Here is a 13330-nt window from a genome sequence, read left to right on the forward strand (position 1 = left end):
AAAATATTTTCTTTCATTTCAACAAAACGAGTATTTTCTTTTCATGATATAAGAAAAGTATTTTCTTTCATTTCAACAAACTAACTAATTTTTTTTTCATGATGTATAAAAATTATTTTCGTTCATTCAACAAAATAAGTATTTTCTTTTCATATTGTAGCAAGGATATTTTCTTTTTCAACAAAAAAAATATTTTCTTTTTAGTTATCGAGCTTAAATTTCAACGTTATTCTTGTGTGAAAAAGTAAAGTAGCATATTAATTCATTTGGATTTGTGTGAATCTTCAAAAGTGTAAGTGTAATTGAATTCATGAAGAAAATAGAGCCCGGCGGCGGGGGGGGGGGGGGGAATAAAAAATTATTTTTCTGAAAATATTTTATACTCTCTAACCAAACACTATAAAATATTTTCCGAAAAAAGCTTTTCCCTCACCAGCGAAACAAGAAAAAGTAAGTAATAAAATCTCTCATTTTCCATGAAAATATTTTTCTTCGTACCAAACACACCCTGAAAATATTGTTTTTTCAAGTTTTGAACCATGGTAGATGATGATGGAGTTAGTGAAAGCATGTGATTACTGTTTTTTCGGCCTTTTTTTTAATCTCATTCATTTGGTTGGATTGCAACCCAAACTTGTTTCATGTTTCATAAAATGGTTCTGCAAGTTTAGCTGAGAGGTTGTTGTTGGAAATAAGAGGTTTTTGCTTGGAAAAGATGATAAATGCTGCTGAAGTGTTGCTAATGGTAAAATTCCAAGTGGTTGGCAACTCAACTCAAAGCCCATAAGATGAACAATTGAAAAGAGAAGTTAAGTGTTTACTTATCAAGGAATAGAGCTGGTTCAAGAGCATATTGAGCAGCTTTGCAATAAACTTATGCATTTTCTTCCTTGTCGTCTTCCACTGTTTTCTTTAATTAATATAAATCATTAGGACTTAACACAGTCATACTGCGGAATAAGGTGAAAACTTGTACAACTGTGTTAGAGCTTCATTTTGCAAGAAGGACTGGATGTTAATTAGAAAATGAAGTAAAGCAAGGGTTCTTCTATGCGAATGGAATTAATGGAGACGTTCTTTGTATTAGGTGTACATTCTTAAGTCAGAAGCAAGGGAGTGAAGCCGCAGCAGCCTATGGCCTGCCATGAAACAGAAATAAGAGCTGTAAAGCAAAATCCAATCAAATCAATTACGGAGAAAGTACATTCTGTTGATGCAGTTATTTTACATCCTTGAATTTGATTTGAATCTCCTATTATGTAACAAATTGAAATTGATATCTATCATGTCAGACATAATGCGCTCATCTCAACCATGTAACAATTAACTTAAGCATAAAAACAGGCAACTACCACGGTGAGGCAGTAAGAATTAATAAGTAGTACAAAAACAAGTCAGCTTCTTGGGTGTTCGGATTACTGGTAATTCTTGCAGCTCCTCCATCGACACCTCAGAGCAAGATTGCAAGAAAAAGAAAACGTCCACGTATAACTGACAGGTGTGAATTCAATTCCAACTAACAAATCTTGTGCTTGTCACCTTGTACTCAAGTCTCAATAGTTGGATCGTCTAGGTAGAGGCGGATTCAGGATTTTGAGGTTTTGGGTGCTAAACTAATCGATTTGATCAACTCGGGCGTCAATTCAGGTTATTCATCTTTTTTATTTATATAGACAAATCAATTAAACAAAAAAAAAATATAATAAATATATCAAATTGACGCAATTATAAAACTTCCAACAATAATAATAATATTATAAATATACATCATCTATTTACAATTGTCCTCAACGAGTTTTCATATTTTGAAAACAATCCATAATGACATCATTACTTACATTTGTGAATATACCACGCTCTATGTAACAAATTAAATAATTATTTAAATATTGGTCACCTATGCTATTCCGTTTTTCATTCTTTATCTGCTTTATGGATGAGAATGCTCTCTCCATAGTTGCTACTGGTAAAATCAGAGTCAACTTCACAAGTAAATAAACATACGAATAAGTCTCCACAAGATTTGTCTCAACCAATGATGTTGCCAAATCACTAATTCCTTGTAAGTTGGAGAACTTGGGATTACCAGCTCACATATGAACTATGAAAGTATCAAGTTGATAACACAAGTCTCGAATATGTACTTCATCAAACTCATTTAGGTAACATTTTGCTAAAGTCATTATTCTACCTTTATAAAATTAGCAAAAGAATTGGTTGGATTCAAGCTAGCCATCTCGAGAAGCAAATCGCTACTCACTACATCAAAATGGTCATTAAGCTCTTGAAGTTGCACATCAATTAAAACATAAAAGATATCAATACACAAGTAGTTTTAATAACAAATACTGGAAGACTTGCGCTTCGACTTTCCCGGAAAATAGGATTCATCCATCTTGGGAATCAAAATGTCATGCATAACACAAAATGAGAAAACATCATCTAGTAAAGATTCCCATCCACTTTCTATGATATCTTGCAATTTTTTTTATAATGTTAAGAAACTCCATGGCATTAATATCTTGATCCCTCTTTTGTAGGATCTTGTTCAACTCATTTTACATTGCCAAAACTTTTAACATCAAGTGAAGCATACAAATAAATTTAAATGTTGTTATCTCACTCAAAAGATATTTTTCTTGATTTCTCTCATTTGAGGTAGAACCTTCATATTGAATCACTTCAAGCACACGAACAATAGATGAGAAAATAACAATAAAATTATCTAATGTTTTGAAAGGTGATCCCCAACGAGTGTCACATGGTCTTTGAAGCCCGTGTTCTTGATTTAGTCCTCGCCCAGTATGAACTTCACTAGACTCAAGTAATTGCTCTAAGTTTTCAACTTGAAGATGTCGAAGCAAATCTCCGCGCTTAAAAGATCCACCAATAACATTCAATACGTTAGTAACATGGCAAAAGAAGTCTTCAACATCCAAATATTTTTTAGCAATATTTACAAGTGTCAATTGCAATTGATGATGCTCAAAGCAATGAATGTAATATGCCGATGAACTCTCTTTCATAATCAAACTCTTGAGAACATTTATCTCTCCCCTCATGTTACTAGCTCCATCATAATCTTGTCCACATATTTGTGATGGACTTAGTGAGTGCTCCGAAAGCACTGAGTAGATTGCTTCCTTCAATGAGAATGCCGATGTATCACTAACATGGACAAGACCAACAAATCGGTCTACCACTTCACCATTCTCATCAACATAACGCAAAACAAGAGCCATTTGTTCTTTATATGAAATATTTTTGGACTCATCAACTAATATACCAAAGTAATCTCCATTCAAGTCTCCAATTATAGCCTTTAATATTTCTTTTGCACAAGCATTGATAATATTTTCTTGGATCATAAGGGAAGTCAACGTATCATTTTGTGGAGAATTTTCTAATATGACTTTTCCCACATCCGGATGCTTGTCCCCATGCCATCGTAAGAATCCTAGAAAGAGGCCTTCATTTGTTGAAGCTTCACTTTGATAATGACCCTTAAAAGGCAATCCATACAACAATAGAAGTCTTGCCACATCAATATGCTTCTAAACGCGTCTGATACTCACTTTTCAGCTTCTCGGAGTGCTTATAAAAAACAACTTGAATTGATGTGGTTAGGCAAGCCAATGATGAACCTCCAATTTAATTATCCAATTTAGCCTTTAAACTTAGAATTTGATTAATTAAATAGGAACTAAATATGAAACTCATTGAAACAGATGCACAACTTTACCAAAAATAATGCGTACGAAAAGTACATAGAGTAATGTGATAGTAGCAACAAGTACAACCGTGAAAATCTCCTAAAAGCCTCCAAAACCCTATGTTAAACGTGCATGAGCAATCTAGGGAATATACAAAACTACTACAGCTAATGTCTAAAATAGAATAGACAAAAATAACAAATAAGGTAGAGGGAGACTCCAGGTGCTGTAGATCGAAGCAGGGCAAGCAGCTCACCACTAAGTTTTCGTGAAACTGCAACTACGCGCTCGTGTGACCACTGCAAATACCTGTCATAGTACCTGGACAATCAGTGCAGAACTGTAGCATAAGTATGTAAATCAATGCATACCTAGTAAGTATCTAGTTTAACCTCAAATAAGTAATGACGAGGGGTCGCCTTGACACTTACTAGTGGTCAAGTAACAAAATACATAAAGTAGAAAGTGCAATAAGTAGCAACAAAACAGATAAACTTTAATAGTAAATTTCCAAACATGGATCAATATGAAAGCACTAAAAATGTCATAATCAGCCTCGAAGGCATGAACTCAGCTGATATCAATACCAAATCAAGTCTCAAGTATTAAGCACGAGTCTATCGAGACGAATGACCCGATCCCTATAGGAATAGTGATACACAGTACTGCCAAGGCGAACAGTCTGATCCCATAAGAATAATTTATAAAACTACAGAGGCGAATGGTCCGATTCCATTAAAATAGAGAAACTATCTCACTCGCGAAAATACATGCGAGTTCGGAAGACATGGATCTATTGTTTAATCAAATATTCTATAATTTCCAAAGTAAGGGAACCGATCAATATTTTATTCTAGCCTCAGTCCAGAACATAAATTAAGGAAATCAAATATGCATGGTAAATACAAATAACACATTTAAGGCATGATGTGAATCTATATCTACCCGGACATAACATAAATATAGCTACGTACGAACTCTCATTATGTCATGCATACGTAGCTCCCACAACAAGTAGCACACAATAATTAATACACCTAACATAATAATTATCTCTTACAGGGTTAGGCAAGAGACTTACCTCGCTTCCAAGCTCACTACTCGGCTCTAATACCTTACTAGTAGACCTTAAACGATGCCGAGCAATTCAAAACTAACCAAAAGCCGTACAAACTAATCAATATATACTATAAATATCATAATTTAACTATTAAGTGAGTTTCCAACTAAATTTGAAAAGTCCATAAAAGTCACCCCCGGGCCCAGGTGCCTAGATTTTGGAAATTTTCAAAGATAAATGTTCCCCATGATGTTACGAACTCAAATATATAATTTATTCCCAATTCCATAGCCAATTTCGTGGTCAAATATCATTTTACCAAATCCTAGGTTTTCGATAAAATCCCCCAATTTCTACTAATTTCCATATTAAATCTATCCATAATCCATATATTTAACTCGAAAGTGGGTAGAATTCACTTACCTTGTAATGCTTGATGATAATACCCTCAAAATAGCTCCCCAAATTCTTCCAACCCAAGGGGAAATGAGATAAAAGAGAGCTAAGTCTCGTAATAAATTCAAGTCTGCCCAGGCCCCCCTTCTTTGCGATCGTGGAAGGCTTCTGGCGATCACGAAGGCTAACTACATAGCTGACCAAATTCACCCTATGCATTCGCAACATAGTGATCGCGTTCGCGATGCCCAACGAACCCACGCCTTCGCGTTTGTAATGACCCAACTGGTTGTTTTGTGTATTGCAGCCCGTTATCCCTTTTTATGCTTCACACACATGTGTTTATGATTTTATGACTTGTGGGGTCTGTTAGTTTCATCCCGAGAAGCTTTCAGATTGATTTGGACCCTTTGTTTCATGGCTTTGAGGCCTAAGATAGAAATGTTGACCAAATTTTAAAATTTGTGAATACAACCCCGAAACTATTTTTGATGGCTCTGATATCTTCATATCGTGATTTTTGATTTGGACGTATGCCCGAAAATGAATTCGGAAGTCTGTAGATTGATTTATGGTTTTTGGCCAAAAGTTTGCAATTTGAAGTTAAAAAGTTTGACTGTATGTTGACTTTTAGCTATTGAGTTTGGAATTTGATTTTGGAACTTGGAATAGGTTAGTTAACTATTCAAAACTTGTGTGCAAAATTTGGTATCATTTGGAGTTGATTTGATATGGTTCAGACATTTAGTTGTAATTCTAGAGAAATTTTGATTTGATTGGCTTATTGTGCATTTTAGTGTTCGATTCGTAGTTTTAGATGTTAGTTTTGTGTTTTGATCATGCGAGTGAGTTGTATGATATTTTTAGACTAGTGTTGATGTTTGGTTTGGAGTCCCAAGGGCTCGGATGAGTTTCCGACATGTTCCAGAATGTTTTGGATTGAAATTACAGAATCTGGTGTGCTGATGCTTTAGGTATTGCATTTATGAACACCAGTTTTGCAATTGCGAGCTTATCAGGGGGCCGCAGGTATCACAATTTTGTTACCATTCTCACAATTGTGATACCAGGCTCGCAATTGCGAAGTGGTCTAGGACTTCGGGTAGTTCGCATTTGCGACTAAGTTGTCGTTTTTGCGAAAGGGGAAGGGTTCGTATTTGCAAACCCATTGATCGCAATTACGAGGTACCACTAGGAAGGTCTGTGGCCGTATTTGCAATGTATTTTTCACAATTTCGAGGGTTCGCAATTGCGAACCCATGTAGCAATTGCGGCATCAAAAATTCATCAAAAAGGCTGGAATTTGGGATTTCAGCTCTCATTCTCTCATTTTAGAACCCTAGACTCGACAAGAGGTGATTTGGAGATGAGATTTCATCTACAAACATTGATTAAGTGGTATTAATTTATTTTTAATCATATTCTATCAATATATCTTAGATTTTAACATCAACATCATGTGAATCAAAGTGAACATTTGTGAAACTTCATCAAGTTTTTTAAAAATAAGAATTTGAGTTTTGAGAGTCGATTTGGACTCAGATTTTGAAACTAATCAAATACATGAACTTTTGGGGTCATGGGTAGTCGAAATCTACCACTGGACATGGGTTTTGACCAGGTGGACCCAGGGTTGAATTTTGTTGATTGATTTCCCTTGCATTGTTTGATGATATTAAGTCAATTTTGGTTAGATTTGAGCCGTGTGGAGGCAAATTTTAGGGGGAAAACTATTTTCGAGGGTTGAATTGGCCTAGTTGAAGTAAGTATCTTGCCTAAATTTGTGTGAGAGAACTACCCTTAGGATTTGGGATTGATTATGTCTTTTGTGCTATGTGAAAGCCTTATACGCAATATGACGAGTGGGTACACGGGTCGTACATGGTATTTGACCGGTTTAGGCTACTTAGAATCTTTTCATGCTTTAATTGAAATGTCATATCATGTTCTGAATTGCGATAGTCAATCTATTCCTACTTGTGTTAGTCTGGCCTTACATGCCTTAAATGATTTCGTTAACACTTGTTTTTACATCCTAATTGATAAAACACTCTCATCTTTTAGTTGAACTTGTTGCCTCTTTTATTGTTACATGCTATCTCTTCATTGTTGATTATCATTATTTTATGTCATTATACATGTTATCTCGTTCATTGTTGATTATCATTATTTGAAGTTATTGTTTATATTATCTCGTTCATTGTTGATTTTCATTATTTGAAGTCATTATTACACTTTATCTCTTCCATTTTGAGTTACTTATCTAATATCATGGTTATGCATTATCTCTCTCTCATTTTTGAGTTATTGGGGTTGAAGTTGTGAAAGTCGTTGTCACGTTGAGGCAAAAATATTTTATTATTGAGATAATTTTCTTGTTGAGCATTTTACATTCATTGTTGTTGTTGATATTATTGTACACGTTGTGGCAGAGCAATGGTCCATTGTTGTGAAAATATTGATATTGTTGATTATTGGCAAGTTATGATGTATGGCACTTGTGGTGTGAGTTGTTATTGTAATGTGATATTGACACGCATACGGCGGTATAAAGCTAGGGGTTAATGTGCATGAAGCGGTATAAGGTGGGATTTATGTGCGTGTTGCTTGTGGTGGAACTACGTGAGACATCATAAGGTGGGCTAAAATGCATGTAGCTATTTCAGGCAAAAATATCTTCAAAACCTATTTAAATGTAAGGCTCACGCGCCGGTATAAGGAAAGTTTGTAAATTGTGAATACGAGGCGGTACCTCGATTGTGATTCTTGATATATACTTGAGGCAGTACCTCAGTTGTGATTCTTGGTATATACACGAGGCGGTACCTCGGTTGTGATTATTATTGTACACGAGGCGGTACCTCGTTGTGATTCTTGTTGTTTATCTCATATTGCAAAGAGTTTTGGTGGGAACACTTCTTGTTGTTTTGTCCTTCCTTTTTCTATCAGTCATTATCCGTATATGATCATTGTGGTTCTCTTTAATCTATTTCTTTATGTTATTTACATGCTTACAATTCCTGTGTTAGTTCATACTATTAACTTGTTTCGTATCAGTTATTTCTCCGCTTTCCATATTTTATCCTTATTATGTTTCATACTGTTTATTTATATCTTAGTAGGTGTCTTGACCTGGCCTCATCACTACTCTACCGTGGTTAGGCTTGATACTTAATGGGTACTATTGTGGTGTACTCATACTATGCTTCTGCACATCTTTTGTGCAGTTCCAGGTACGTTTTCTCGTGCAGGGCGTTAGTGATCAACTGTTAGCTGCTTATGAAGACGTCAAGGTATGCCCACTTGGCGTTCGTAGGCCTCAGAGTCACCTTTCTTAACTTTTACTATTGTTGTACTTTTTTATTCAAACAGTGATGTAGTAGACATCTTAGCTTACTCTATAGAGCTTATGACTCAATTCACTGGCGTGGGGAGTGTATTATTGAAATTCTATTTTTGAAATATTATATTAGTTTATCAGACTTGTTTTAGTATTTTGTTAATTATATCTATCAAGTTGTTATCAAATGTTAGACTTACCTAGTCGTAGAGACTAGGTGCAATCATGCATCCTACAGAGGAAAATTGGGGTCGTGACAAGTTGGTATCAAAGCCCTAGGTTTATAGGTGTTACGAGTCATAACCAGGTTTAGTAGAGTCTTGCAGATCGGTACAGAGACATGTGTACTTATCTTTGAGAGGCTACGACACTGTTAGGAAAACTTGACTTCTTTGACTCCTTATCGTGTGAATTGGTTGACTTCGAAGAATAAACCCTTGACTTTCTATTCCCTCACAAATGTGAGGACACACATTGCTGGATCTGACGATCAGTCACCTGCACCTCCTACTAGAGCCGCGAGAGGCTGAGGCCGAGACAGAGGTCGAGGAGGGGCACGTGTTGCAGCAAGAGCACCAGCCCAAGCTGTGACAGATGAGCCACCAATAGCTCTAGTTGGGGAATAGGCACCTGAGGCGCCTGTTGCCACCTCTGCGCTTCAGGAGACCCTCACACAGTTCTTAAGCATGTATGGTACTCTAGCTAAGGCGGGGTTGATTCCACTTGAACCAACCATATTTCAAGCTGAGGGAGGAGCTCGGACTCTCGCATGTCGTACCCTAGAGAAGTAGTTCCATGTTGACCAAGTCCCAGAGGTTATGCAGTTAGGGTAGCAACATCTGAGGAGGAGAAGTTTAAACTTGAGATGTTCAAGAAGTATCACCCTCCTACTTTCAGTGGTTTGGCTTCTGAGGAAGCACATGTCTTTCTAGAGAAGTGCCATTGTATTCTTTGCACCATGGGTATTGTGGAGATGAGTAGGGTTAATGTTACTACATTCCACTTGTTAGGAGTAGCATATCAGTGGTAGCGGGTGTACGAGAAGGGTAGCCCAGCAGATGCAGCTTCACTTACATGGACTCGATTTTTAGAGTTATTCTTGAGAGAGTTTCTTCCCAAGACCCTTAGGGATACATGGCCTGCGGAGTTTGAGCAATTGTTGCCAGGGTACTATGACAGTGACAGAGTATGTTGTCCGATTCAGTGACTTGTCCAGACATGCACTTGTCTTGGTTTCTTCAGGCAAAGAGTGAGTTCATCGATTTATCCAGGGGCTCAACTGTGGTATTAGATTAAGCATGGATCGAGTGTTGGAGAAAGATACCCCATATCAGTAGGTTGTAATATTGCACGGATGTTGGAGGGTATGCAGGGCCGTGACATAGAGGACAGGAAGGCCAAGAGGCCTCGAGGTACTAGAGCATTTAGTGGTGGCCACTCCACAACTACAACCCAACATGGTAGAGGCTATGTGAGCCATCTAGTCAACTCAGCACTTCTAGCTTCTAGTGGTGCTCCGGTTATTTTGAGGTCGCATGTTGCACTCTTTGCTCAGCCACATTCTAATGTAACTCATGCACGGGGTGCCTTCAGTGGTCAGTCCAGCCGAGTAGGCCCGAGCCAGTCCCAGTAGCCACGCCCACCGAGAGCTTTCTTTGAGTGTGGTGATACCCATCACATGGTCAGAGACTTTCCCAGACTTAGGAGGGGTGTACCTCCACAAATTACTCAAGCTACACGAATTCAGTTAGGTCCACAGACTTCCCAGGCCATGATTGCTTCCCCAGTTACAACTCCACAAGTACATCCTGCTAGGGGTGGGGGACGAGCGGGGAGAGGTTGCCCTAGAGAGGGAGGCCAGACTAGATTCTATGCTTTTCTGGGTAGGACGGAGGCAGTTGCTTCAGGCGTAGTCATTACAGGTATGGTTCCAGTTTTCCACAGAGGTGCCTAAGTCTTATTTGATCAGGGATCCACTTGTTCATATGTGTCATTTACTTTTCTCCGTGTTTGGATATATCTTGTGATTCTTTGAGTTCTCCTATTTATATGTCCATGCATGTGGGAGATTCTATTGTTGTGGATCGTGTGTATCGTTCGTGTTTAGTTGTTATTGGTGGTTTTGTGACCAGAGTTGATATATAGTATGGTAGAATTTGATGTTATCTTGGGCATGGACTGGTTGTCACCGTATCATGCTATTCTGGATTGTCATGCTAAGACTGTGACATTGGCTACGCTAGGTTTGCCATGATTAGAGTCTTCCCAGATGTATTTCGAGTAGATCTTCAAGGCATGCCGCCTGATAGGGATATCGATTTTGGTATTGAATTTTTGCCGGAACTCAGCCCATTTCTATTCCTCCATATCATATAGCCCAAGCAGAGTTGAAGGACTTAAAGGAACAATTGTACGATTTGCTTGATAAGGGCTTTATTCGGCCTAGTGTGTCGTCGTGGGGTGCTCGGTCTTGTTTGTTAAGACAAAAGATGGTTCTATGCACATGTGCATTGATTATTGACAATTGAACAAGGTTACAATGAAGAACATGTATTCATTGCTACATATTGATGACTTATTTGATCAGCTACATGGTGACAAAGTGTTCTCAAAGATTGATTTGCGGTCAGGTTATCATCAGCTAAAGATTCGGGATCTGGATATTATAAAGACTATCTTTAGGACTTGGTATGGTCATTACAAGTTCCTTATGATATCATTTGGGATGACCAACGCCCCAGAAATATTTATGCACTTGATGAACAATGTATTCAGTCATATTTTTATTCATTCAATCATTGTGCTTATTGACAACATCTTGGTGTACTCCCGTAACTGGGAAGATCCTGAGCAGCACTTGAGGATCGTGCTCCATACCTTTAGAGAGAAGAATTTGCATGCAAAATTCTTAAAATGTGAATTCTGGCTTGATTTAGTGGCGTTTTTGGGTCATGTTGTGTCGAGTGAGGGGATCAAGGTATATCCACATAAGATTGAATTCTAGCTTGATTCAGTGGTGTTTTTAGGTCATATGGTGTCCAGTGAGGAAATCAAGGTAGATCCAAAGATGATTGAAGAAGTTCCGAGTTGGCTCAGACCGTCCTCGACTTTGGAGATTTGGAGTTTCCTTAGTTTGGTTGGGTATTATAGACGTTTTGTAGATAGTTTCTCATCTATTGATGCACCTATGACCATATTGACCTAGTAGGGAGCTCTAGTCAGATGGTTCGAGGAGTGTGATGATAGCTTTCAAAAGCTCAAGACTTCTTTGATTATAGCCCTACTGTTGGTGTCACCTACGGGCTTGGGGTCTTACAATGTGTATTGTAATGCATCACGTGTTGGCCTTGGTGTGGTGTTGATGCAAGATAGTAGGGTGATTGTCTGCGTGTATCGACTACTGAAGGTCCATGAGAAGAATTATCGGTCCTCGACATGGAATTGGAAGCTATTGTTTAGCTATTCTAAAACTTTCAAAATGCCAACTTTCAATAATAAGCGCCGTAACGCTCCCGGTCTACCCGAAACTTGATCTGAACATATTTCCAAGTACAAAGTAATTATACCAACCTATTGGAACCTTTAAATCCCAGTTCCGAGGTCGTTTACTAAAAAGTTTGACTCAAGTCAAACTTGGGATCTTAGGCCATTATTATAAAACTAAGTGTTCGAAATTCAGCCCAAACCCTTCCAAAACCAAATCAACCATCCCCGCAAGTCATAAAATAGTAAAAGCACATACGGGAAGTCTTAAATAGGGGAACCGAGATCTAGAAAGAAAAATGACTATTCGTGTCATTATATTTGCTATCTCTTAAACAAACGTTCGTCCTCGAACGGGTCTAGAATCATACCTAGAGTGCCGAATAAGTATGGATATCTGCTCTTCATATCCTCCTTGATCACCCAAGTTGCCTCATCGACTTGTTGACCCCTCATCGGGACCTTCACTATTGAAATCTTCTTAGACCCCAACTTGCTAAACTGTCTATAAACAATGGCAACTAGTTCCTCCTCATAACCTAAGCTCTCAACAAGTTGCATTGTACTATAATCTAATACATGTGACCTGTTCGTATGGTATCTCCTGAGCATAAACACGTGGAATACCTAATGAACTCCCGATAGACTAGGAGGCAAAGCAAGCCTATATGTAACCTCACCAACTCGTTCCAACACCTCAAATGGACCAATGAACCTCAGACTCAGCTTACCTCTCTTTCCAAACCCCCTGATGCCTTTCATCGACTAGACTTTCAAGAGAACCTTCCAGCCTACCATAAATGATAAATCACATACCTTCTGATCTGCGTAACTCTTCTATCTGGACTTTATTGTGTGAAGTCGCTCCTGAATCAACTTTACCTTATCTAAGGCATCCTTTACCATATCAGTACCAAAACCTAGCCTCATCGAGATCAAACCAACCGATAGGGGAACAACATTGCTAACCGTACAATGCCTCAAATTGAGCAATTTCAATGTTGGACTGATATTTGTTATTATAAGCAAACTCAGCCAATGGTAAGAATCGATCCCACTACCCTCCGAATATAATTACACATGCTCTGAGCCCTCCGAAATAAATCACACATGCTCTGAGCATGTCCTCCAGAATCTCAACTGTCCGCTCTGACTGCCCGTCAGTCTGCGGATGAAAGGACGTGCTGAGCTCTACATGGGTACCCAACTCACTCTGTGCATCTCTCCAGAAATGCAAAGTGAACTAAGAGCCTCAATATGAAATGATGGAGATAGGTATACGATGCAACTGGACAATCTCCTGAATATAAATCTAGGCCAACCTCTATGAAGTGTGAG

The 13330-nt window shown here is 38.1% G+C and overlaps 1 protein-coding gene across 1 annotated transcript; it reads right to left on the reverse strand.

Moving 5' to 3' along the window:
• Window positions 1-2558: 2558 nt before the first annotated feature.
• On the reverse strand, window positions 2559-12553 carry LOC138873698 (uncharacterized). The gene is made up of 3 exons (XM_070152174.1): window positions 12364-12553; window positions 9021-9160; window positions 2559-3503 (listed from the first exon to the last, which is right to left on the reverse strand). Exons 1-3 carry the CDS (start codon window positions 12551-12553, stop codon window positions 2559-2561), a joined length of 1275 nt encoding a protein of 424 aa, XP_070008275.1.
• Window positions 12554-13330: the final 777 nt, after the last annotated feature.

Source organism: Nicotiana sylvestris, chromosome 7 (genome assembly GCF_000393655.2).
Source record: "Nicotiana sylvestris chromosome 7, ASM39365v2, whole genome shotgun sequence".
Classification (NCBI taxonomy): Eukaryota; Viridiplantae; Streptophyta; class Magnoliopsida; order Solanales; family Solanaceae; genus Nicotiana; species Nicotiana sylvestris.

Coding starts and splice junctions, on each gene's coding strand:
- LOC138873698 (XM_070152174.1), bottom strand. CDS start 12,553: ATGCAACTTGTTGAGAGCTTAGGTTATGAGGAGGAACTAGTTGCCATT. Junction 9,161..12,363: donor ATACTTATTCGGCACTCTAG/GTATGATTCTAG, acceptor CCTGAAGCGCAG/AGGTGGCAACAGGCGCCTCA. Junction 3,504..9,020: donor CTCAGCCTCTCGCGGCTCTA/GTAGGAGGTGCA, acceptor TTGCCTTTTAAG/GGTCATTATCAAAGTGAAGC.